This window comes from Taudactylus pleione, unplaced genomic scaffold, assembly GCF_031769625.1.
Source record: "Taudactylus pleione unplaced genomic scaffold, aTauple2 ptg000201l, whole genome shotgun sequence".
NCBI classification, from domain to species: Eukaryota; Metazoa; Chordata; class Amphibia; order Anura; family Myobatrachidae; genus Taudactylus; species Taudactylus pleione.
Genome location: NW_028284603.1, coordinates 11,297,764 through 11,325,253, shown reverse-complemented (window position 1 = coordinate 11,325,253; position 27,490 = coordinate 11,297,764). Strand labels below are relative to the sequence as shown.

At 40.7% G+C, this 27,490-nt stretch overlaps 1 protein-coding gene across 2 annotated transcripts in view; it reads right to left on the bottom strand.

Annotated features, from left to right (window-relative positions):
• The window catches only part of MEIS1 (Meis homeobox 1), a 168,928-nt gene that overhangs the window by 117,545 nt on the left and 23,893 nt on the right, over positions 1-27,490 (bottom strand). For both annotated transcript variants that reach the window (XM_088477252.1, XM_088477253.1), the window contains exon 7: positions 16,676-16,787. In XM_088477252.1, the coding sequence (XP_088333378.1) occupies positions 16,676-16,787 (112 nt within the window). The remainder of the gene's footprint in view (positions 1-16,675; positions 16,788-27,490) is intronic.

The following is a 27,490-nucleotide window of genomic DNA, read 5'->3' as shown; positions in this document are numbered from 1 at the left end:
TACATTTTGACCACCACCGAGCACCTTAAATCACAAGGGAAGTACCTAAATGCAACCCAAAACAAGCAAGATCAGTTTTTAAATGCAAGTCCGGACTTGTGATAGCTCGAGTCGGGACTCGGTTCTACTCGGAATGCCAAAGTGATTCTGAACTGGGACTCGGTTCGACTCCAAATCCCAAAATTCAGGCGTGTTCCGTTTTCTCAAAAAACGCTCTCCCTCTCTCTCTCTCTCTCTCCACACACACAGCATATGTACTGTACATGCGCATACACATTTGTACGATGATTTGGAAGGTAGGCCTGATATAGGGAGTTTTGTAGGTGATATTACAACTGCTCGTTATCCGTGTGAATTTGATCTGAAAATGTTATTTTACTTAACATGAAGACTGATGTAATGTTCTAGTGTAGGCATTGGTGCATCGTATGATCCTTTTTTGAAGTCATGGAAATAGAAAACATGTTTGATATTCCAGTTAACATGTTTTCTATCACCTACAAAAAAAACACACAACAGGCCCCATTATAGTCCACAATTACAAGATTTTTTTTTTTTCTACAGCCTAGCCTCCCCTGCCCTCGTCACTTCTCAATGTCTCTCACATTGGGTCCTACTACAGAGTCTACATGAACGTGCGAGTTCTAGAAGTGACATTGGCTTCCGTGCATTGCCATGGGCACTCTCAGAGAAGCGGAGTGGTATGTATATTTTCTTTAGCTTGTTGCAGACACCGGGTCTCAGGGTTAAACAGAAAACCCCTGAGGTTAGTTTAAGACCTATCATGAACAAATCTGTGCCAAGTAGAAGAAAACGCAAACAATATCTTTCTTGTATACCGTACAAATGCTGATGCAATAGGAAAATGTTGACATCATGTTCAGAGAGAGGGGGACAGACGCTGTTTCCTTAGCATGTTGATAAATAGACCTCTAACAAACCAGCACTCATAACACACTGTATGGGGAGCTCCAAAGTCACATGGCTGTTTATTCAGTTGGGCTAATTGGTAAATTAGGGAGGCACTAAAAGGGGCCACAACAATCCAACAGCAGTTCACACTGGCCCACAAATAGATCGCATCACTCTACAGCTAAAGTAATTTACATACTGTCAATATTTTTATTACTGCAGTAATGGGCAACTCTCAGCACTCCTACTGCTGATAAATGACACCTCCCATGATGCTCAGGGCCTTTTGATTGGCTGCATGCTGATGCGATTATATTTTTATTATGAATAACTGGCTGCCTAACACTGTAATGCTATCTCCAGGGTGGTAGGCTTGGCCGTTGTCAACTTGACATGTTAAAAATAATATCTTTCACGCCATTTTCTGCCGTGATGTTGCATTTCCACCTACTGGATTAATACTATGCTTTATGCTTTTATTTTCCACATTGAAAAAAACTGTTTGCTCTTTAAATGGAGAGTAGCAAAGTCAAAGGCTGAATGTTTTTTTATAATCACAACTCAAACTGCATTGCGTATGGGAGCATGGATCCTCTGTTATCTATTAGAGTATTATATAGTGGAAACAATCATTGCTTTGCTTGCACTAGAGACAATTGAAGTAATTTAAGAAAACAGGCGTAAAAGGCAGAGGTAGTATTTTCCCTAAGCATCTAAGCTGCAAACATCATTTTCCATTGCACCACATTTCATAAAGCCTTCTACATACAGCTGAAATAAGATAAGACTGAGCCTCACCAATCGCAAACTGTTGCTTTCTGAATGGGAAAGCATTAAATTAAAAGCATTTTGTTTTCATGCAGACACATTTGTCAACTTTAAAGCCTGTTAATTCACATAAACCATACGTTTTATAATTGCTGACCACTGAAAAGGTCGACACTTGTTGTTAACTGTTTCGTTACTCATCATGATCTTATAAGAATCTAATAGGAATGTCAGTAATTGGTAATAACATGTGAATGCTGTTACATTATGCACATACATATATTATATATGTTAATATATATATATATATATATATATATAAATAACATATATATATATAAAAAAAATATTATATATATATATATATATATAAGCAAGGTATAGGCGACACTCAGGTCTTCCAATAATACAAGTAGGAAACAAAGATGTTTCAATATGTTTGTTCACACTGTCATCAGTCCCTGTTGACAACATTGGAATACACTGAAACGTCTTTGTTGCCTGCGTGTATTATTTGGAGAACCTGAGTGTCGCCCTTTAATTGCCGCATTTGGTCCCCCATCTGACCGTGAATGCCATCCACCTACGTGTGTGTGTGTGTGTGTGTGTGTGCTTCAGAAGCTTGAGTCTGCCCTATGTAACTGCTGTTGGTCATATTGCAGACCATACTTGCCTACTTTTGAAAAAGCATTTCAAGGAGATTGTGAAAGCAGCACCTATGAGCGTAGCGGTAATGTGGGCGTGTACTGCTACATCTGAGAGGCGTGCCATAACATTGCCTTACATCCACATATAAACGAGCCCCAAAGCAGTTGGTAAGATCTACTTGTTGATCAAAACACACTGACACTTTTCAGAAAATGCATGTAGCCATAGGGATCATTGTGCCTTTTAGCCGATGCAGGTAAATGATACTAATGATCCCATTTGACTGTACATATCTCTGCTTTTTAAATATATATAACAGTTTCATAATGGGGGTAAGGTGCAATCAGGGAGATTGTTAGACTCATCAGGGAGTCAGGGAGATTGCTACTATTTCAGGGAGTCTCCCTGAGAGTTGGCAAGTATGTTGCAGAGATATGTACTGTGGGTGGCTCCTATCCAGCTGCCAATGAATATGTGACCAGCAACAACTTATAGTAAGGTAGATAACCAAACTGTGCCAGCCACACATGGGCATATTCTGGTGCTTTTCCCAAGAACCGAAAATTAAACAGGATCTGGCTGTTCAACATGTAGGCCAAACCTCATCCAGCGTTAATATGGTTGAATGGTGACTTCCCACGTAGGACTATAGCATTCATCTTCCAATTTGTTTTCACATCTTTATAGATACAATTTAGAATGAACGCCCCCTCTACCATTAAGAAATAAAAAGAAAATATCTGCATAAGAATTAATATTAAGATTATTACACTTGTTAATGTTACAAGGTGCATTTTCCTATTGGGTGTATTATTTGCATTCTAAGTGGTCGTCCAGACTTGCTAACCGAGGAAAAAACATCACTTCAAATAAAATGTTTATTTTTATACTGGTAATAATTCTCTGCTCCTTATAATGTAAAATATTCTGTCTTGTGTGTGTCGGTGTCAGCCATTGAACAAGCTATGCAATTCACAGTTCATAAGATCTCTACGTGCATATCCATACTCATGATATTTAAGTCTTAATGGGGAATCTCTTTCGTTTTCCCACAGCTGAAATGAAGGTGAACTAAGTGAGTTTGGCAAAGGGCATTACTCAGTTACCATTTCCCACAGCAATATGGCATTTTCCTCTGGGAATAAAACATTTTCCTTAAATTACTGTTTATAACTGTTATCAGTGTAACAGCGATGGGGCCATCTAGTGCAATATCATGAAGGGGAGAAAAAAAGAAGAAGTCAAGGTCAATACATACTTGCATTTTTGTTTATCTTTAGCTGCAATTGCTACTGACATTCAATTGGGTAATAAACATGAGGGCTGTCATCTGTTCCCTGGGAACAGGTGACTTGTTATCACAGGAGGGGGAGGCAATTGCAAGGTAATCAAACAGTCCTGTTGGAAATTTGAGTGTGGTTATTTTATGGAAGCAATCACCTGTCAATTTTGAATGAAGGCTTCAGAAACATTCTCACAGCCTTAGCAGCGGAGGTGACAAAATACACACTAAATCGGCTCTTTTGCCACAGATGTCTCTCAAGGCAAGTGAGAAAAAAAAAGAGAGAGACACTGTGTAACAGTCTTTTGTATTTAGAGCTGCACTAATACTAAATACATTTCACTAACTTGGGGATTTCTCCTAACGGGAGGCCTGTTCCTGCAGCTGTTTCATTTGGAGCGCCACCAATTCTGCATTACCGAAACAGCAAATCTATTTTGTTCTCCACAACCAAATGGCAAAAGTGGGGCGGTTTGAGAGGAAGGACCAATCAGAAGACGAAATCTCTTGTTGGCAGTGTCTTTGGGTTTGCCCGCTCACTCCTACGCACTCCCGCGCAGCTTCACACAACACCAGTTATGAGCTGGGTCTGTGATAAGAACCATGGAACCCAAGGCAGTTCCATGATCCTGGTAGGAGAACCAATAACTAATATTATAATTGATATAAGAAATGGTAGCATAGATTTAAGGGTATGCAATCCTATAGTCAACAGTCACTATGCCAACATTCATAATGTTGACACCAGAATGGTGGGCAATTGGTGGACAACGTTGATCGGCAATCTGGCAGCAATTAGGGAAATGTTTGCATGTTAAAAATCCCTGACCAATCTGGAAAATCCAACATGTTTTGATTTCCCCGATCCCCCAACCCAAGTGTCGGGGGATTGGGGAATTGTAGCAATTAGTCACAGGTGTTTGAGCCCCTTTAAATTAACCTCAAGTAGATATGACCATGTTGACATTTCATCAGCATCAATATGGTTAATGTCATCATGGTAAATGTCAACATGTTCACTGTTGACATTATGACCATATCGACATGATCAATGTCGACTTAATATACCAAACCTGATTTGAAAGTAATAAAAAATGTTTTAGCTGCTTAAAAAACAAAACAAAACTATACATATAACCATTTTGAAATCAAGCAAACAAGTATTGAAAGAATGTGATTTGAAGCATATCATAATTTTCCAAGTTCCTTTTTTTGCCACAGCTAGCTAATAATTACCTTCTATTGAGCCATCAACATGTTCAGCAAATTGACTTCAGCTAAATTAATGAGTGCTGTGCCCATGTTTTTGTACTCTTGACTAATGGAAGCTGTTACTCCCAACACGGTATGTAGAAAGGCGTCCGTGATGCCACCGGTTTCAATTTATCAAAATCCTGACAAGGGACTTAAGATAGGCATCGAAATACCGATGCCCATCTTAATCCCGACGCCGGAACGCCGAAGGACGCCAGTCCGAACTAGGTAAGTCCGAGGCGCCCTTAGCGTTAGCCGTGGGGGGAAGGGTTAGGTTTAGGGAGCATAGCGAGGTTGGGGTTAGGTTTTGTGGGGGAGGTTAGGGTTAGGCACCACTTGGGGGGGGGGGAGTTAGGGTTAGGCACTAAGGGGAGAAGGTTTGGTGCAGGCACAAAGGGGGGAGAGTAAGGTTTAGGCACTAGCGGGCAGGGTTAGGGTGTGGGGTGGGGAGGGTTAGGGTTAGGATACAAGAAGGGAGGGTTAGAGGGAGAAGGGGGAAGGTAAGAGTACTTACCCGACCCCTATCGGGATATCAACCATCGGGATGCTGCTGTCTGTATTCTGACAGGAGGCATCCCGACAGCCAGCATTACATACCCATTCCCACAAAACTGTGAAATACACTGGTACAGGTTGAGTCTCCCATATCCAAAATGCTTGGGACCAGGGGTATTTTGGATATCGGAATATTCTGTATTTTGGAATATTTGCATATTATAATGAAATATCTTGGGAATGGGACCCAAATATAAACACAGAATGCATTTATGTGTTATATACACCTTATACACAGCCTGCAGGTCATTTTATACAATATTTTCAATAATTCTGTGGCTCAAACAAAGTTTGTGTACAGAAATTCAATTCATTTTTGTTTCATATACACCTTATACACACAGCCTGAAGGTAATTTTATACAATATTTTTAATAATTTTGTGCCTTAAACAAAGTTTGTGTACATTGGCCCTGATTCAGAGCCGGACGCTCTTTCAGAACGCTCGCTCTGAATCAGGGTGGCATTATTTTTTTTTGTGTCGGCCTCCTGGCCGCTCGCAAAAGCTGTGGGTGGTCACCCACAGCTTAGGTGATGGTCGCGATGGTCGCGACCATTGGGCTTGCGACGAGACCCTTGTGGTCCATCACAATCCCCAGTGAGCTTCCGGCTCCAATAGAGCCGGAAGCTCACTACTGAGGCTGCCCCCAAACGGCAGGCGTTCCTTCGGGAACGCCTACGTTTGGCCAGCCACCCCCCCCTGCCCGCCTCCAAAACGGGGCCAGCTGTCAATCAAAATCGACAGCCGTCCTGTTTTGGTGCGAGACCCGTAGCGATGGAGCGCCCGATGCTGGCCGGGTCCCGCGTATGCGCAATGGGGGACCATTGACCCACTTGCGATCGCTGTGCGCTCGCGAGCGGGTCTGAATCAGGCCCATTGAACCATCAAAAAGCCAAGTTTTCGTTATCTCAGTCATGGCAAAAAAAATCCGTATTTCGGAATATTCCGTATTTCGGAATATTTGGATATGAGAGACTCAACCTGTACTTTAAAACTATCAGAATTAAGCTGTTTGTCAATTCCAAACTAAGAAATCTCACTCTACATCACCGCATGACATTTCAACATATTAGTCACAGACTGCGCTTCCTGTGATCAAGCAAATGTATATCTGCTACCCAGAGTATACGTAAATGTATATGTTTAAACAAACGAAGCAATTATATACTATACTGATATATAATATGCTATATGTTAACATTTCAAAATGCAGGTAATGAATGTCAACAAGGTATCCTAGTCCTTAAAAGCAATGCCAGCATAAACATATGTTCACTGCAACTAGATTTACTAAGGAATACTAAACTTTAAAACTTTAAATGAAAGGCAGAACATTAACATCAGACACAGAAATGATTTTCATGTATGTTGCTAAATATATATATATATATATATATTTCCTTTTGCAATTTAGATTGTCTCTTATCTTGTTCTGTATTTTATTTACTTCTCATTTTTGAAAGCATCATCGCATAATCATATAGTTAATAATCCTTAGTCAGATGTGCCAAGTACATCTCATACAGGGCTTACAGCAGCTATAAATCAAACAGCCAAGTGAGCCATTACAGAATGTAGACATCAATATTGTATCTCTTCCTTACAAAAGGGGAAACAGCACTTTCACACGAGGCCATCTAATACCAACACATATCTACTCAATCCAGATGATTTTCTAAGTTCAGCAATCAGCTTGTATCAGAAGTCTCTGAATGATAACAAGTACACTTCAGCTGAGAGAGAAAAATGTACCACGTCTGCCATTTAAACTAAGGAAACCTGCTTTAAAGTTGGCTGGAGATAAGAAATATTCAGTGATCTATTTAAAGTTTTTACTAGCGATGCCCAAGAACGGGCCAAAATTGTATTTTTGTGTCCTTTATAATATACATGAATCTGATAAGTATATAGAATCGCAAAATTATTATTATTTAAAAATAAAAAATAAACATTTTTATAATAGTCTATGGAACATGTCAGATAAGGTGGATGCTGCAGGAAAGCCTTAGAGGGCTGTATTTGGGAGAAAGGCCTTTGCCACATTGTGTTCCAGGGGTTAATATAAATTGTTTATTATTCTGCTTATCATTTGTATTGATTGTAATGCTTTATATTTTAATTTGTATTCATGGTTAGCCTATTCTATTTTACAGATAACTGGGTATTACCAGTCGGGCAGCAAATGTGGTCAAAGAAATCTAATGCCGCGTATCCACTTGCCGACTGGGGAACGTTTGAACGTTTACGACATCATAATCGTTCAGTCGTTCCTCATCCTTTAGGTGCAGGCACCCTCCCCTCATCCCCGAACATGGCCAATTTGTCGTTATCGGCAGATTGACCGTCATGTTCAGGTGATGATTGTTGTCCGGAACGACCAGCGGGAGCACGCACCGCTGGTTGTTTCCGACATTATACTGGACGATGTATGCACGATTAATGAGTGATTGAATGATCACGATGTCGTAATCGTTCAATCGCTCTGTTTAATCGGCAAGTGGATACGCGGCTTAAGGAAGGAATTCCATTCTGCTCGGCTGTTGTGAAGTGGCTTCGGATGGGTCAAAGATAAGCACTTCATGGTCAGTCACATTTTATTTATTTATTAGCAGTTATTTATATAGCGCACACATATTCCGCAGCGCTTTACAGAGAATATTCGGCCATTCACATCTGTCCCTGCCCCAGTTTAGCTTACAATCTATATTCCCTACCACATGCTCATACACACATACACACTAGGGGTAATTTTGTTTGGAGTGTGGGAGGAAACCGGAGTACCTGGAGGAAACCCACGCAAGCACAGGGAGAGTATACGAACTTCACACAGTTAGTACTGTAATGGGGATCAAACCCATGACCTCAGGGCTGTGAGGCAGTACTCCTAACCATTACACCGTCTGTGCATTGCTTTTCCCTCGCTCGCCACCAAGGTGCACTGAAAAATTAGTGGTATTTGGCTACTGTCTTAAGCAGTATGCACTATCCTCAAAAATGTGGTCAAACCTCAGACGAAAATGCTGTTTTCTGAGGTTTGACCACATTCCCCATATGCATTAAGCTGCGGAAAGCTAAACTTTCCAGAACGTGTTCCCGATAGGCAACGCCATCTATAGAAGGCATCGCCTAATAGAAGCCAATGGGCTTTTTACCACAGACTTCCCCAAGAGGGATCCAATAGGAACCCAGACATAAATCTTTAATAAATGTCGCTATGCATGCAATCAGTAGTAGGATGCATCGCATTCACAATTTAATGCATCCAACCAGATGTGCGCAGCCAAAAATTGCCGTGGGACTTACCGCAGGGATTTAGCTCCCAGGTTAAGTGCCCGGAGCCATGCAATTAATGCCAACAGTAACATCGCGAGTAGCCCTGGAAGCACTAGTTAACGCGTATTTCTCATCGCATCTCAGGCGGGTGCGAGCAGTAATCAGTGTTGTGTACCCTCAGGGCTTGTCGGGGGCTTACCATGGCAGTGATAGCTCCTGGCACTTATCCTGGGAGTTAAAACCCCGCTGTAAGTCCCACTGCTAACTGATTTCCCCCCTAAGGTTTTCCAATGGCTAATTAATCAACAGGCCAATAAAAGTTATAATACTCTTCCCAATTGTAAAACTGCTGCGAATATTGTTAGCCCTTTTGTCCTAATGATCAATTGATCATCATCTTCACAATGTTCAAGCTACATTCACCTTATGGTTAAAACCACCCATTCTTATACTGAGATACCAAGCAGGAGAACCTGTCTTTTCAACTGGAAGCTGGGTTGTTGTAGTCCCTCCTAATTCAAATTGCTCATGTGGGGAGGGGTTTTGACAACCCTTAAAAGAAAAAAGAAAACTACCCTAACAGGAAAGTGAATGTTCTTCTTGGGTCTACACACAGCTGTAGGCAGTGCTGGATTAACAACAGGGCAACCAGGGTGGTTGTTCAGGGGTCCCCCTCACACAAGGGGCCCCCACAAGTAGCTACATCATCAGTGTGGGGGCACTATGGCATTCTGTGTGCTGGGCTGCTATGTGGCATATTGTGAACTGAGGGCACTACAGCAGTGCTGGGAGTATTTACACATTACACTATTTTATAACATCACCATGTATCATTTTGACATTTTTTTTATTGGTAGGGGGCCTCACAAGTTAGTTTCCCTGGTGCCCTCACAAACCTTAAACCGTCCTGGCTGTAGGATTATAGAATCAGGGGAGGCTAGATGAGTTTTAATTTTTCACCTCATGTTAAGTAATTCACCCCCAAAACTAATTTTATTATTTTAGAATCAAATAATAATTTATAGATAGTCAGTAAGCTAATAATATGGGGTAGATTTACTAAAACTTCCAAAAAGGAAAAGTGGAAGTGTTGACCATAGCAACAAATCAGATTCCAGCTATCATCTAGATTGTAATAGAGAAATGATAGCTGGAATCTAATTGGTTGCTATGGGTAACATCTGCACAAGTTTAAGTAAATATACCCATCAGAATGTTGACTTTATTTAACTATGAGTTAGCAATATGGGACATCATAAAATATTAACTTTTTTTGACCACAGGTCCCATTATCTTGAAAACAATACAATGGCTCAAAATAATACACCAACATTTTGTAACTTTGGTGAATTGAATTATATTTCAAATTAAATTCAATCCTCCAATTATTTATTAAATACTAAAAACATGTACTTTGCAAACTGTGACCCGTAATCAACCATAGTGTTGAAGTTTTGGAATTTTTGCACAAATATGTAACCTTTGCAGCTTAATTGTTAACTATGTCTTTTTTTGCCCCAAAACTAAAGATGGCTATCGTCATGTGTTTAACATAACAACAGAACAACAGTAGGTTGAACAATGTCCTATTCTCAGGCACTAGAGGGTAATACCAAGTCAAAAAGAACCCACATGATAATGGCATCAGAGAAATCAGTAAAGGTCAATCAAAGACAAGCTAGAGTCTCCGCTGTCTGGATGACCTTCGGAGCTTGTGACAAATTACTATCAGTCAATGTCAACTAATGACAGGAGCTTTTTAGTTAATCAATTGTTCTAAAAATGATCAAGAAAACTACTCACAGGACGGCTCATTTTCACATCAATGCCTGTGAAATATGAAAAGCTTTTTTTTTTCTTTTTTTTTCTAGTTTTTAATAAGCTCAAGAAAAGCAGCGACTGAGTAACAGGGGTCACCTTACAGAAAAGACAGAATCCCCCTCTCTGCCATTTTACATATGATTTCAATTCCAAATTATTATAAAAAAAAAAATAAAGTAGAAGCTGTCAGACCACATGACACCGCGCGTCGCAGGTTAGTCGAGCTAAACGCAAACAGACCCTCCTCACAATGATGGAAGTGTTTTAATATTCGTTATAATATAAAATGTTATTTACTACAATGAAAGTCAGTCTCTGTGCCATATTTCTGGATAGCTATCAACTCTGCCCCAGACAAAGTAAACTACTTTTCTTAATGGCATGCCGTAAAATTGAATTAATAAATTAATATACAATATAATAACTATATTAAATAAATAGCTCAACTTTTGTAAAATAAAAAAAATTTAAAAAATTTAAATATTATTTTTTTTTTCCCCAGGAGTGCGAACTGACAGCAGTTTCATATTACTCCCTAAACCTGAAATGCTAGTTTCTCAAATTAAAATATCTGCTTTGGCCTCAGCTACTCTAGAGTCATCCATAGAAAAGAAAGAAGGGAGGCAGGGCAACACTTAAGCTAAGCCATAATTGGAAGTATGTGAAAAATGAAGTGTCAGTTTGGTCAATAAAGGGCAAAGGTCAAGGGGGACTGCAGCCCAAACTCTATTCGAAATGTGCTCATTAAGACATCCAATCAGCAAGCTCCTTCCACCCTATCACATTAGTCATCAGACAGGCAAGCTGCTCCAAACTGCCCTGCTCTGTGCAGTTATTACTCCTCTTGTTCACGTAAAAAGGAGAGCTGGTGTATAAATCGTTGCTCAGTCATCTGGAACATACCGTGGCCCTTCACCTCCTCCCCCCCCCCTCCCCTCTTCATCCAGCTCTGTGTGCAAGCTTCAAACAGCTACCTTGAGATTCCCTTCACTAGTATGAGGAATTATCTGAGCCTGAAAGAATGCCATACAGAAACAGAGAATTTTGCATACTGCCAGTGGTATATATAGCTGTAAGAAAAATAGATACATAACTAGAATCTGCTATTATCATTAATGCACAGAGGCATTGCAAGCTAAGGTACGTAGGATGTACGGAGGAGGTTTACTCCCTGCTGATTACAGATTTAAAAACCAAGGCGTGCTACAATTAAAATGCTTATTGTTGCAGCAATGTATTATACAAGAAATGGCAACTGAAGTTCACAGGCCTTCTGAAAATATGTATGTAAAATATGTATGTATGAAGTTTACAATACTTCCCTATAGTGTGTAATCTTGCAAGAAGGGCCCTCGTACCTCTGTCTGTCTGTTATTACCCAGTCTTGTTCTATTACTGCTTGTTCCCAATTGTAAAGCACAACATACTATGCTAGCGCTATTTAAGTAACTGATAATAAATAAATACATAAATAAATAAAGAAATACATTTCCAAACAAAGTGTTCTTTTGAACATCCAACTGTAATGCTCCCATACACGGGGCGATAAAGCAGGCGATCCGAGTGATTGGTGCGATTTGCCTGCTATATCGCACCGTGTATGGCCCTGATGTCGGGCCCAGTGCACTCCCATGGGGTCATACATCGCACCCTCTATTCTTTCTGTAGAACCATAAGATCAGGGGATGCGATGTGCGATCCTATGGATTGCTATGTGGGTGAGAGAGGGGGGTGCCGGCATATCGGGCGGTCGGCCACCTGATGGCACTGTGTGTGCGGACCGCCCGATATGTCGGATGACGGATCCCCTGTCGCATTGCACCGTGTATGGGGGCCTTAAGAGTTAAGGGGCCCATACATCTAGCCGTTATCGCGGCAATTCCCCGTTCTGCCGATGGCGGGCTCAGGGAATCAGGAATATTCAACATGTTGAAAAAGCTCAATTCCCCAATCCTGACCTTAAAATTGTCGGAATCGGTGAGTCAGGAATTTTTTAAGTGTTGAATTTCCCAGATCCTCAGACGGATTGCCGATCATCGATGGCCGCCGACCTGTGGATCGGGGGCCTGATTCACTACAGATTGCTATTCCGCTTATACGCATGCAACGCGGTTGCTAATATCAGCAGTGATATTTAAATGTTTGCATTCGCATTGTGGGCCTGATTCAGAGCCGCTCGTAAGCGGCCGCTCGTTCGCTCTGAGCGATGTTCGCACAACTGCGCATGCATATGGGTCGTAATGCACATGCGCAAACCAGTCATTGCGGTCGGAAATCGTGCGCTCGCAAAACAGCGAGGGGCTGCTAATTTGATTGACAGAATGTACTGTTTGTGGGTGGTAACAGGGGAAGGTGCTTGAAAACGGGGGAGTGGAGATCCGAACGCAGGCGTGCCAAATGGTCAAAAGGGCGTTTAATGGGAGTGCATAATTAGTAAAGGAGCGTCATCGACCACGTCACTTGGTTGTCTTTTAGCCTGAACTGCTCACAGTGATAGCAGTAAGAAAAACCTACCAGTTCAGATGCCTTTCGATGTACCCGATTAATCTAATAAATACCGGAGATGACGTGTGATGCGAAACCCCCCCCCCCCCCCGTTACCACCCACAAAAGCAACTTCCTGTCAATCTCTCTGGCACGGGACTGCGTATCCTCTGCGATCACTGTCCCGAACGTAGTGGCTAGTTTGCGCACGTGCGAATCGGGGTCATAGATGTGCGGGCCCCATTGTGCTGTATCTGGATTAGGGATCAGTCAGATGCAAAGTTTTTACTGCTCTTAAAATGCAGATCTATTCTGACCCAAAAGCTATCAGGTGTCTGCGCAGTATTACTACGCAACTCCTGATACTTAACTGGCAACAAAGATATTCACTGTGGGAGAAATGTATCAAACCTTCTTAAGAGGACAACCGGAGGTGTTTGTCATAGCAGCCAATCAGCTTCTAGCTATCATTTATCCAGTACATTCTATAAAATAAGTTAGAATCTGTTTGGGTGCTATGGGTATCGCCACATGTTCATTATACTACGGTTGATAAATCTATCTCATTTAAGTCCAATGCAGAACTGAATGTGCATTTGTCCAGGGCAATGAGCTTTGGAAGTACCCTCGGGCAGCAATTGCCCTGATTCTATTAGGTTCCATGTCATTATAGCATTATAGTATACGATCATTCCATTTTTTATATTTTTTTTATCAATGATTAAGGTGATATTTTATTTTTATTTTAACTTAATTAAGCCAAATGTTAGAGGCGTGACCTGTTTTCTCTACTAGTTTCTAACCTTGGTCCTGATCCAAGGATCACTGTAATGGAGGAATATTACTTATATTTACAGAGACCTCTCATTTCCTCCTCATATTAAAAGTAAATTACAGATTGCTGCCAGGGATCTCCATTAGGAAGCTGCAATGCCATTCTTTTATGGCCTTGTGGTTGTAAAGATTGGATAACAGCCATATAGATTTTCCAAAAGAAAAACTCCTATGTCTTAAAACAAATATGGGTGCTAGCAGGAATAAAGGGAATGTGAATAAGTAGTTGTGCAATACATATATATATATATATATTATACATACAAACACATACATAAAAGAAAGTGGATCAACAAAGTTACACTTAAGGATGGATGGATAGATAGATAGATAGATAGATAGATAGATAGATAGATAGATAAATAGATGCAATGCTTCTGCAGTTGGCCAATATTGCTTGAACTGTGTTTGCGCCTTCGTCATAGTGAGTATTTGGACGCAGAGTGATTGACAGCCACTGTGTGGTTCCGGGAGGCAACGGAGGTTGGCTAGTTAAACACGGGTGTTTTGCGGCTGTTTTGTGGGCATGCCGCAGCCAACAACTGCATTGTTGGACACATAGGGGTTGCTCAGAAGTTCGATGTGCGAACGATGTGTAACTGATGGTGCGTCTTTGTACACGAGCAGCGGATTAAGGGTGCAGCCAGAGAGCTTCTCTGTACACATTACAGTGGCCGTGGCATTAGCATAGCTCCTCTGTACCGCTGCGTACAAAGTCGCAGCCGAGACGGGATTAGCGTCCACGTCTGGTTAAGGCCCTGTCGGAGATGGTGCACAGAGATTGTGTCGGTGCACACGATATTATTACTGAATAGAGCAATTATTTCCTTTTGTTTTATTTCTGGTTTACATATACTGTGTGTATGTATATATATATATATATATATATATATATATATAAAGCACATTTCTGATAATATGCTTCAGAGAAAAAAAATTATATCTATATACACACACACCATGTTTGCAAACGACTTAAGACTGACAGAGCATTAGTTTTGCAATAAAGGCTAAAAGGCAACAATTGAGAATTCAGCAACGCCTTTTTAATGCTTTTAAAGTGTATGATGAATTCATTGTTTCCAAACAAATTGCACAAAAATGTGTCAGCAATTACCATGGTGAATTTAGGGTTGCAACACAATAAAACAGAAATAACATTAGCAAAACTAGCAGAGCATGCAAAAATATGTAAGAGGCATCTTAAAGTGCAAAGAAAATCTCCCTGAGGCCACCCCAGAGGCCCGAAAGGCTAGTACCAGGAACAGCCTGCTCCTCATGTTGTGCAGTCATAATGATTACTAAGCCATGAAGTGCCAAGGAGGTTGTGTTCATGGCTGAAATATTTAGCTAACTAATGTTCATACACTGACTTCTGCTGACTTCCAAAAAATCTTGCAGGAGAACCAGTCTCGTTCACAGTAAATTAACCATATGTTCTAAATACTATAGAAGATACTATATATGCCAATACAGTCTCAAAATAAGAGCTTTGATCATTATTTATGACTTAGGTCTCTGTCATTGTGCATCTTACTACAATTACTGTAGTAAAGGAGCTTATTAAGTTTAATTGTCAGATACAGTTTACGTCGTATCTTAGTAGCACATTACGTTCTTCTAAGACTGTTTAACCAATTACCTTTAATTGTTATTAACATTGTTATTACATGATCACATTTCTGTTATAGTAGGGCTGATATCAAAGTAAAGGCAGCATGGATGGTGTAATGGTTAGCATTACTGCCTCACAGCACTGAGGTTGCGGGTTGGATTCCCACCACGGCCCTAACTGTGCGGAGTTTGTATTTTCTCCCCGTGCTTGTGTGGGTTTCCTTCGGGTACTCTGATTCCCTCCCACACTCCAAAAATGTGTGTGTTTGTGTTGAAGTGAATATAGATTGTTAGTGAATATAGAGTGCAAGCTCCACTGGGGCAGGGACTGATGTGAATGACTGAAATATGCTCTGTAAAGCGCTTCGGAATTTGTGTGTGCTGCATAAATAACTTGTAATTAATAAATAAATGTTACAACACCAGGCAAATGTGACTGACATTAGTTGGAGTGCTGATAACTACTTATCCCTGAAATATATATTAGTTAGGTAGATGAATATGTTTGCTAAGTAGTTATTGTCCAGGGCGATCACCTTATTGTATCAATGATGTCATTTTAGGAGACTAGTAACTCTGGGCACACACCTATATAAAACATCACCATCCACCTTCAGAACTAATGTATGTGTGTGTTATATCAACTTCTACAAGGGGCTTTTCAAACTTTTATGCTCACTTTGCAGAGTTTTTACTAGAATTATTATGATAAAAATGTAGCACTTCATCCTCAGTGAGCGGTTTGAAGACACTGAAGAGGAGTGGTAAATACTTCCATATGTCAGCTACGAGCAACAAAAACTGGATAATGATAAGCACTAGAGAAACAAAAAATACTATAGATCTAAACTTGCAGAGTGGTGTTATACTTATAAAGACTTTGTAGTCATAGGAGTCTACTTCACAGATAGAGAACAAGGCTGTAGTGATCCTATAGTACAATGGGCAAAGGAGATCCCAAGTAACAACAACAAAAAAAGTCCACTTGATAAAAAAAAAAAAAATTCTCAGAAATATAATGCCATTAAGTTTCTAAATAGCAGAAAATAAAATAAGCAACAACAAAAAAAAACAGACACACACAAAAATATTCAACATAAACATTTTATAATAGTAAATACCATATGTCATTAAAAAATTACGCAACATGGTAGCAAGCACATTTTGTTTTTGGCAAAAAAAAAAGAGACATACTTTATCGTGTTAAATACTTGAAGGTGACATTCCTACCTTGTTCGCTGCTGTTGTCGCCACTATGCGACGTATGCCCGCCACTTGAAGGTCCCGGTGTACCCCCGGAACGAGTTGACGCTGTATCATCATGGTCTCTGCTCCATGAAGGCTGTGGAATTACATAGAAACGTTATGAGTTAAATAGATAAAAAGAAATTCAAACCACTGTTTTTTCCCCCGTCTTTTGCATATATTCAACTACAACCAACTTAATGTGCAAATTTAAAGGAAAGCTGCCAAATGGATCTGCATTAGATTCTTTCACTGAGCTAAGCGGCATGGATATCTTTCATAATTGCATGCTGAATTACCATTGAAAACACAAACATTCCGCAGAAAAGGCAAATAACTGCTTCTAGATTCTGATTATATATTTAGCAGCAACAAACCCTCTGGCACAACAGTCTGTTACTCTGCAAAGGCAAAAAAAATGAGAGTGGTCTTTGATACAGCCTGTTTATATAGTCTTAGCCTCTGATACATCACACAAGACAAGCGTAGAAGAGCTTTTAAAGATTGCGACACAATTAGGCCTGGGTCCATAATAGCCGATATGTGTCAGCTGTTTGCCGGATGGTATGTGGCAAATGGACTAGGCAGGGGGACAAAAAAAAGAGGGAGAACAACAATGGATTCAAATGGTCTGTGTACACTCAGCCCCATGCAGAGCTTCCTTGTACTATTGAACAGAAAACAGATGTTAGTCCTTATCACTGGGTGAATTTGAAAGTAACATTCAGATAGCAAAAATTGGCTGTAAATTAAATTCTCAGAAACAAAAAAACAAAACAAAAACACACACAATCAGGAAAACACTCCGCCCAAATCTCCTTTTATCATTTAAAAAAAGATTTTAATTAGCTTTTATTATTAGCTTAAAAAAAAAAAAAAACTTGCGCCTTGCTTGGTTATACTACACTGACTTTCTTGCATAATGGGCCCTTTTATCCCGACTATTTTACTAGCTTCCGATGTCTCCCTGCATTCCATACTTATCTATCAATCAACAAACAGTCAGGAATGACTTCATATAAAGAGAGTGCTGTTTTTGCGTTCTTGCCAAAGATGATGCTTTTCATTGGTTTTGCAGCCCACAATAAACTTTCAAAAAATTTTGTTATATTATTATGATAAGACTTTTTTTTTTTTTTTTTTAATATATTTCATTGCACCATGGAGTTTTAGTTGGAGCCTAGCTCAGAAAGAAAAAAAAAAGTACACTAAAGGCAACGGTAACTATCAGAAAATGCCGGTAGTGTTGTACTGGTGATTTGGTGACTGGCAGAAAGATGTGTGAACTGTGAGAGAATTTTTTTTTATTTTTTATTTTTTTAAATAAATATGCAGCCTACATGCCAGAAGAATGCTGAGAGTGGGTAATGTGGAACACATGCTCCCAAATGCAAACAGTTAATGCATAAATTTTCAGTTTGTACAGCTTTTTAGACTTGTTTACTCAGAACACTGCAGAGAGAATGGTACAGCACCCAGGGGACGGACAATGCCAGGCACACGGCCCCTGGTGCCTCAACATGTAAAGGGATGTTTTTCTATGTGCTACAAATCCCACTTGAAAATATAATTAGAAAAAAGAAAATGGCAAACTATTGCATTAACTGTAATTGAACAATAGACCAGCAAGGCATGTGGGAGGCCGCCTGAACCCGTGGGAGTTCTTGGATGCATCAGATCTTAGGAGTGACATCTCCAGGGCATACTCATTCTATTTGTGTTGTCCCTCACTACTGTTGTTGGCTGGTGATCTGACTTGTAATTAATAGAAAATCTGCAGATAACAAGCTAAAATATAGAGCAGCCGACGAACCTCAGCAAAAATGTGTTGATTAATCTGATTACGAGTGCAATTCAGGAGAAGGTGGTAAGGAAGTATAGAATTATGCCATGTTCTGCAGGAAACTGTGTTCTTTTATGGAACAACAAACATGATAGATTCACTGTCTTTTAATGAGCCAGACTGATTTATTCCGTTTAGTTCCATATTACTTCACCCACCCCATCCCTTGCACACACGTTTCTGTTGAGCTGGGATGTAGATTAATTCAATGCTTAATTGTTGAGTAAATTCAATTTTCCACATTCTATTCTGCACGGCGTTAGCTAAGGTTCTTAAATCTTTAGCAGTGAGCCTTAAGTCGAGCGTTTGTGATCTGTGCCTACCTTTTTTCATCACCATTTTACTTCCTCCACCACTTAATTCACCATGAAAAGATTTTCCTTGCTGGAAATTCTGATGCTGCTATGATCTGTGAGGCATTCCGATTCATTGCATTTCCATTGTGTTTGGTCTTAGATGCTGGGCTTTTCCTTTCTCACTGCTTCTGCCATATTATACAACCACTCATGCAAGAAATGTTGAATTCCACCTCAGTTTATCAAAATTGTGTGTAACAGTCACTTAACCCATGTGTTTAATTTTAGCACTGAAGTGATAAAGCAGATCAGAAGTACTGTAGTGTGTTATATTAAAGGAGGTGGATGAAAACAAATGACAACATTTCTCGTATGTTGTCGTTTAAATTTTAATTGTTTCTTGTATTCTTTCATAAAGGGGTTTTGCAGAACAAGATCATGATATCTGATCTATACAACTTGGCAGTACATTTTATTGTATGTACTTGTGATCTTTTTGATCACATTGGTAAACTGGCAATAAAGTCTGCCACATTTAGCCCATACATGTCTACTCTCCCAGGATGGGCGGGAGGCTCCCGAAAAACGGGTGATGCTCCCAGACGGCCGGAAAAGTAGGTAAGTTTCCCGAGACCGCCATCCACTTGCGTCCTCTGCATCGCCGCGGACCCCCATCCGCATCCCCATACACCCCCATACACAGTGGGAGGGGCCGAAGACGCGATTTGGGCTGAATTGCGTTATCGTGTCCCCGACCCCTGCTTCACAATGCCGTTAATTTTGGCATTGTAAAGAGAGGGCAGGGCCATAATTAAGTGATCGTGCGGTCACGCCCCTGCTCCGCCCACATCGTACATCATCTCCCCCTCACGCCCTTCCCCCTCGCAAGAAGCCTAGCTGCCCCCTCCGGTATGATGTAGCTGGATGTCGGCAAGTATGAGTTAGCCATGATAAGCCACTATCTAACAGGAAATGACCTTGGAAACAAGACTGTTTCCTGGTTGTTTTGAGAGCACAGATAGCAGGAAGCGCTATCGTTTTGTGATATCACATCTTGGTTTTGCAATGATAGAGTGCATATGTTGTGCACATAATTGTTATATTATTATATTGTTATTATTATTATCATTATTATTATTATTATTATCATCCTTTATTTATATGGTGCCACAAGGGCATTCCTAGACACTTATAGCGGTCTTCGTGTTCCCCACTGGATCGGAAATTTGTTAAAACTGGAACAATGTCAGTAAAATCCAGACCGTAAGCTCTGTTAGCAATAGAGATGTGTGCTTTGGTTTTCCTGAAAAACGAGCACACCTGAACAAAGGGGTCTGTGTTCAATCGAATACCGACTCGGATCACTTTTGGGGTTCCAAGTAGAACCGAGTTCCGGCTCGGTTCTGCTGCAAATTCGGATTTAAAAAACAAATTTCGGTTTTGATTGGCATGTAAACAGGTTACATGATTTTAACTGTTTTTATCAATTTTAAGGCAATCCAAAACCAAAACTGAATCCAAACCAACACACTTTAGGGTGGTTTTGCCAATACCAAAATCATAACATTTGAGGCTAGTTTCGCCAAAGCCAAAACACGGGGGTCTTTGCACATCTCTAGTTAGCAAGGTTGTAATTGTGATCTTCTACTATAGTACAGCACCACTATAAGGCCACGGTAACTCAAAATAATATTTTAATGATAAAGAGTTTTGACTAGAACTCCATAAGCAATCATTACCCAAATGCAGGATAGAATCGATAATCAAGGCCGTTTAGACATGGTTTTTACTGTGAGCTGGCATAAATACAATTCGGCTTGACAATGTATGGGAGAGTCTGGTGCATCCACATTATGCACAAAAAGCCATTAAAAAAATAGGAGAGCAGCTATTTATTTCAGTCCCCTTCTGTGTCTAGTCCAGGGGTCTTCAACCTTTGGCCCTCCAGCTGCTGTGGAACTACACATCCCAGCATGCCCTGCCACCGTTTTTATATAACAGCATGCTAAACCTGTGGCAGGGCATCCAGGGGTCTTCAACCTTTGGCCCTCCAGCTGCTGTGGAACTACACATCCCAGCATGCCCTGCCACCATTTTGATATTACAGCATGCTAAAACTGTGGGTCATGCTCCTACATGGGCATTCGCTACATCAATAATAATTTCTTCGGGGAGTGGTAGTGTACTTGTACAGAAGCTAAATACAGTATGCATGTTAGAGGGCACTGAAAAACCTAGCAACTTTCTTCAGTCTAGACCTTTAGCCTTAAAGAAACAGTGCCATAACAGCATGCAAACTAAACGCTAACATGGAATTAGTGTCCCAGCTTTGATGTAGCTGTCATCTCCACCAGTGACTCAATTTAAGTCCCTAGTGATCCTTAGCAATTTGATTGAACTTCACTTGTTACAGGATTGACATACAGAGATCATAAACATTAATTGCCTCTAATGGCTCCTGCAGCACGGAACTCTGGGAAAGTGTGAGAAAACAGCATTGATAAGATGAACATATTAAAAAAAAAAAATACTGCTTTATCCTCAAGGGGGCTAGAGCATAAAAGGAGAAGAGGAGCAAACTTTGTCACTCCAGGTGTTGCTGACATACAACCCCCTCATATGAAGGACAGTTTAGGCATGACATATGTTTTATGGAGTAAACGACATCATGAAATATTCATTTATAACTCATATCTACCTTTTAAAATAAAAATGAAAGGCCTGAAAAAAACAAACAAATGGAAGCACCTGTCGACTACATAATGTGTATAGCAGTCACATACATTTAATTTTATTTATTGGCAGTTATTTATATAGTGCATACATATTAAGCAGCACTGTACGTGGCCAAACACTGACAATGCTAGATACATTCTTACAATATTCTAGTCATTCACATCAGTCCCTGCCCCAGTGGAGCTTACAATCTATTTTCCCGATCATGTGAACACACATACACGCTAGGGTTTATTTGGTGTCAGAAGCCAATTAACCTACCAGTATGTTTCTTTTAGGAGTGTAAGAGGAAACCGGAGTAGCTGGTGGAAACCCATGCAAACACAGAGAGAACTCTGGGTAGTGAGGATGAAATGCTAACCACTTCGCCAACCATGTCGCGCACTATGGTACCCTATTGTACTGCTGAGAGACTCGGCGGGTCCGGGTAAAGGGGGTGTGGCCTAATCGTGAGAGGTGTGAAAAAATAAGTTTGGCGCTGCGCGCTGGCGAGGGGGGGTGCTCTGAGCCCCCTCATCTTGGTGCATAACCAGTGGGGGACGCGATCAGCTTGATCGCTCCCCCCACAGGCATCGGAGACTGCTGTGGCTGCTTCATAGCAGCCGTGCGAGCAGTCTCTCAGTGCAGCCCAGCACACAGCAGCGTGCGCTGGGCTGCTGTGATGACAGAGGGGGGGGAGCGGTACCGGGCCCCTCCAGCAAGCCCAGGTAATTTGTACCCGCTCCCCCCCTCTCAGCATGTCTGGTACTGCTGCAAAAGGACCCATTGATTATAAGAAACAGAGAAGAAATGTTTTATTTCTGATCATGACATTTAGGAGGTTTTATTGCAACCACCAACCACCAAGTAATGTCAACTGCTAAAACTATTTGTTATATACATAAAATTGTCACTTTTACATGTTGTTTTCTTATCTGCATAGCTGACATACTATTCACTGCAAAATACACAGCCAAACACTGACAATGCTAGAATCATTCTTACAATTTTTCCATCACAAATTAAACTAATTAATTAAAAATACGTACAAAACTGTTTAAATGTATTCAACAGCCATTATTAAAAATATGTACACAGCTCCGTGAAGGGTATTGTTATATGATTGAATTGACATCATATTCGGCAGTGGCATGCGCATGCATTCGCACAGAGCAATGCAAAAGATCATCTTAATGAACTGTGGGCCTGATTCAGACCCATTCGCTAGATGCGTACGCTCACTCCAAGCGTATGCAAATTCAGCTACGTGATGGCAAGGCAGGCAATCGCACAGTAAGGCATAAGCACGCCCACTATGTCTTGGCGTGCGATCACACTGTGTATGCAGACGCCACCCAGCCTGTCTTTAGATGCCCACTAGCGCACATCATCTCCAGGAAGTGTATGCTACCATCGGTACATCGGGTTCCATCGGAAGTGAACGCAGCACATGAGGTTGACTATACCCTGCCACAAGCACTGCGAGCACTTCAGTGTATAATTCAAACAGGTGACGTGTAGTATGATGCTGCCTGTTAATTATGCACGCCTCTGAAACGGCATTAAGATGCTCCGGCGTTCGCACCTCCACTCCCCCATTTCCAGTGGCCTGCCCCTGTTACCACCCAGAAACGCCTTGACATGTCACTCAGTCAACTGGGCTGTCTCTGCTGGGCGAGCGAATGCTTCCAGATCGCTCAGGATAGTTCATGCACTGTGATGCATACGCATGCGCACATTGCAAAACATCGCTCGCTCCGAGCGATCGCTTGCTAGCGTACGGGTCTGAATCAAGCCCTGTATGCTAAAACCCATAGCCACAACACTACGTCCAAATAATAAGTAGGGAGTTTCCTGTCCTCTTTTCCATTACTGCCATCGGGTAGAACAATCTATGTTGAGAGCCTTGGGAAACAAGATCCAGGCAGAAGCACTGTGTATTAATGGACATCAGTGTCACAGCATAAGGTGCAAACAAATGTATACTTCATATTCAAGGATTATAATGGGAATTAGTCACGTATGCTACATATTTGTACTCAACCTTATGGTAGAAAAACAAAATCTGTCATCATATTCCTCAACCGATTTAAAAACTCCCAAATGGCACAGACGGATGGAAGAATTGGAAGGCAACAGATTTTATGTACTTAATTGCAGCACGTGGATGCTGTAAAGATAGATCAGTTCACACAGCCCAATCATCAAATGGTTTATACTCCGTACTCCTTCACATTGAATCAAGCACCTCTTAGAAGTGATCCCAACAAAGGAAGCGTTTAATGCAATTTCTTTGTAAACAAAACAAATAATAGAGATTTAAAAGATGAAAGTGTATGTTAAATAAAGAGGCAGGCTATAGCTCTGCTTTCATGAAATCTCCTTAACAATGATACTTTCTCTCAAAACCAATAAACTGGCATACAGCCGCCTAGGTTCTTCCTCTGAGACCTCAGCCAAGACCAAAAGTTTTATTCATGCACTAAATAAGAGTGGGTGTAATATTACAATAACACTTCAGACATGGCCTTGGGAACCCATATGTGTAACAGGGCTGGAGCACAACTCTAATCATATATAGCTGCTTACTCATTTGCTGTACAAATAAATTAGTCCAGCTTACTACAGGTCATAGGAACAAAACATTCTGTAATTATTACTATCATAATGCAAACATGTCATTATCACATGTATAAACAACTCCAGTAAATGAATGCTTAGTGATGTCATTACCATGGCATACAGCAGGCACACTTGTGTATTATTATGTGGATAATAGGGTTATTTGAAGTCTCTTGGGAATTCTGGGCAGTATATAGAAGCGCTTGGCCTGCTGTCTTCTTATAATCAGCATCTTCTAAAATTGTATAAATTGCAGGTGGATGCCATATTGTAAATAATTAAGAAGATCATGATATAACAAGTTACATACAATGACACACTTTCAAACAAATACAAATGATATATTTTCAGTTTATTAAACCTAATATTTTACAGTGTAGCCAAAAGATTGTGCATGTCCAATCAAACTGTTCGAAATTAAATTTTAACCAATATCAGATGGATTAAAAAATGCTTAAAATAATTGCCTTGATGCTTAAAGCATCTGCACTTTTCCTAGAATATTTTAGGTATACACAATGCTGTAAACATAGGGAGGATTTACTAATACCAGTAACATCAGATGTGAGTAGAATACTGATTGGGCATGTTAGAGGCCAAATCACATTTACAGAAAAGTTACAGGACTTTAGTAAATCACCCAAATATTGCTTTACCTACTTTACAAATCAAAACGGCAATCAAGAGATTTTCTACATTGACTATAAGGTTACTAAATGGGTGCACTGTGAGACCGCTACAAAATAAAGACAATATTGTGTCCCTAACAGGAAGTGGTGACCCTCAAGTATTCTAACAATATTTACTTAACAGCTGTTCTACAACAATTCGGAAGAAGTCTATAAAACTGAAAATGATAACACACCGAGCCAAAAATGCATGGGTTCATCTTCCAAATCCTGTCTGCTGTGGTGGGTCATAGAAGGACTCTGCATAAGCATGATGTAATAAACTGTAGTGGCTGTAAATATGTAATAATATGGATAATAATCAAAGATTAAATGAAACCCTATAAAACAGACTCTTTAAAGAGAAGGGTCATTTTTACTTCCATTCCCGACGATCGGGTTATTTCTGTATTATTCATCTATTGCAATATTTTTTTTAAAATAGCCATTATTAAAAAGTTTACCTGCTTTCAAATTACACCCCTTTCACACTACAAGCAGTGGGAAAGGGACAGGTTGAAGACCTGGCTTTTCAACCCTGGTTACGAGAAGGGTTGAACACATGTTCAACCCGGCTTGCAGGCCACTGTGAATGGGTAACCAAGGTCGATGTGACCCACGTCCCATTCACTGCATAGGAAGAGCAGGCACTTAGAGATGATCTCAACATGTGATGTTGGTGACGTCATCGACATGGCATTAGTGCCGGGTTGGGCCACCAGTCTGAAAGGGGTCTCAGCCAGGTCGCACCCGGGATGGACGCATGAACAAAATCCCGGGTGCGTCCCGGCATACAGAGTTGAAAAGGGTATTATTGAATTATGCATGATCTGTTCAAAATGTTGTTTTTTTTCTGCCCTTTGATATGTCACAGCTCAGAGACATGCAGGGAAGCTATGTGTTGTATCCAAAGGTTACACAAATCCAACAACTCTCCCTAGATGCTATATAGGCGATGGCGAAAACGCTTTCCTATTCTGCAGTCACTGAGAAGTGTTAGAACAGATTATTCACCTGCTTTTGTTCACTTGTAGGCGCAAGCGCAAGTAGGTATGGTGTCAATAGAACCATCAGGCAGAGGACTCGGAGGGGGGGTACAAAACTACCCAGGTCTGTCCTCTTCAGCAGCGCACTTACTTGCCACACCCCCTGGATCTTTGACCCCAAAACATCTTTCAGCGGCCCTGACATTTAGGTCCCATTCTCATACCAGTTTACATGCTTGTACAGGTGTAAAATAATTCTAGTAACAGCAAGATTTTGAAGTGGCCTAAAGCAGTATTCTGAGACTGCATCTATAGTTATAAACGTCTTTCACAACCTAGCCACTCTGCAAATAACTGCTGCACCATATTACTCAGAATATCATGCAGCTAAAAAATGTTTTGAAAAGTATATTCATTTCAGTAAGGAATTTGAGCAAAGATTAATTATAGTCTGGTGGGTTTAGAAATTTGGGCAGTAATCATTGTACACTTAGATTGCGTAAGAGGCCCCCTTATCCCTTTTTTGACATATGCCTTTCACTAGCTTTTGTAGCTTATAGCATCATTAATCTATAACAGCAAGAACATGATAAAGGGGCATTTTAGCCGAGCTAACGTATCGGCACAAGTTAGATATAGGATAAGTATTTTTAGAGAAGTCTCCAGTTGTTCTGTATTTTGGAGATGAATGGATGCACTGTAGTAGCGAGGTTTGGAGTGATTTGTGTTATGAAGACTGAAAATAAGTAAATAACATGTTCTTCCCTCCTCTCTGATCAAGAAGCCCCCATACATCTGCCGTCCGTTTCCCTGGTCAGACCAGTACCACCGTTAAGCCGCTAACCCCGATCAGTGGCCATCGATGACCACCGATCCATCGGGGAATCAGTGAAATTCTTCAGGTTAAAAAACCCTGATTTGTTGATCTTTAACATATTTTGGATGGGATCGGCAAATCAGGGAAATCCAACATGTTGGATTTCACCAATGCCCCGACTCCGGCATCTGGGGTTCAGGTAGTTTCCCCAATACATTGCAGATGAATTGGGGCAATATATATATATATATATATTAGGGGTGTGCACCGGCCACTTTTCGTGTTTTGTGTTTTGGTTTTGGATCTGGATCTTTCTTCGTGTTTTGGATCTGGATTGGTTTTGCCAAAACCACCCTTCCGTGTTTTGGGTTCTGGGTTTTGTGTTTTGGATCTGTATTTTTTTGAAAAAAAGCATAAAAACAGCTAAAATCACAGAATTTGTAGGTTTTTCTGCTCCTATGCTATTATTAACCTCAATAACCTTAATTTCCACTCATTTCCAGTCTATTCTGAACACCTCACACCTCACAATAGTGTTTTTATGTCCAAAAGGTTGCACCGAGGTAGCTGGATGACTATGCTAAGCGACACGAGTGGGCGGCACAAACACGTGACCCATCTAGGAGTGACACTGCAGTGGCAGGCAGGATGGCAGTTAGAAAAACTAGGCCCCAAACTGTACATAATGCAAAGAAAAAAAGAGGTGCAAGATGGAATTGTCCTTGGGCCCTCCCACCCACCCTTATGTTGTATAAACAGGACATGCACACTTTAACAAATCAATCATTTCAGCGCCAGGGTCTGCCACACAACTGTGGCTGAAATGATTGGTTCGTTTGGGCCCCCACAAAAC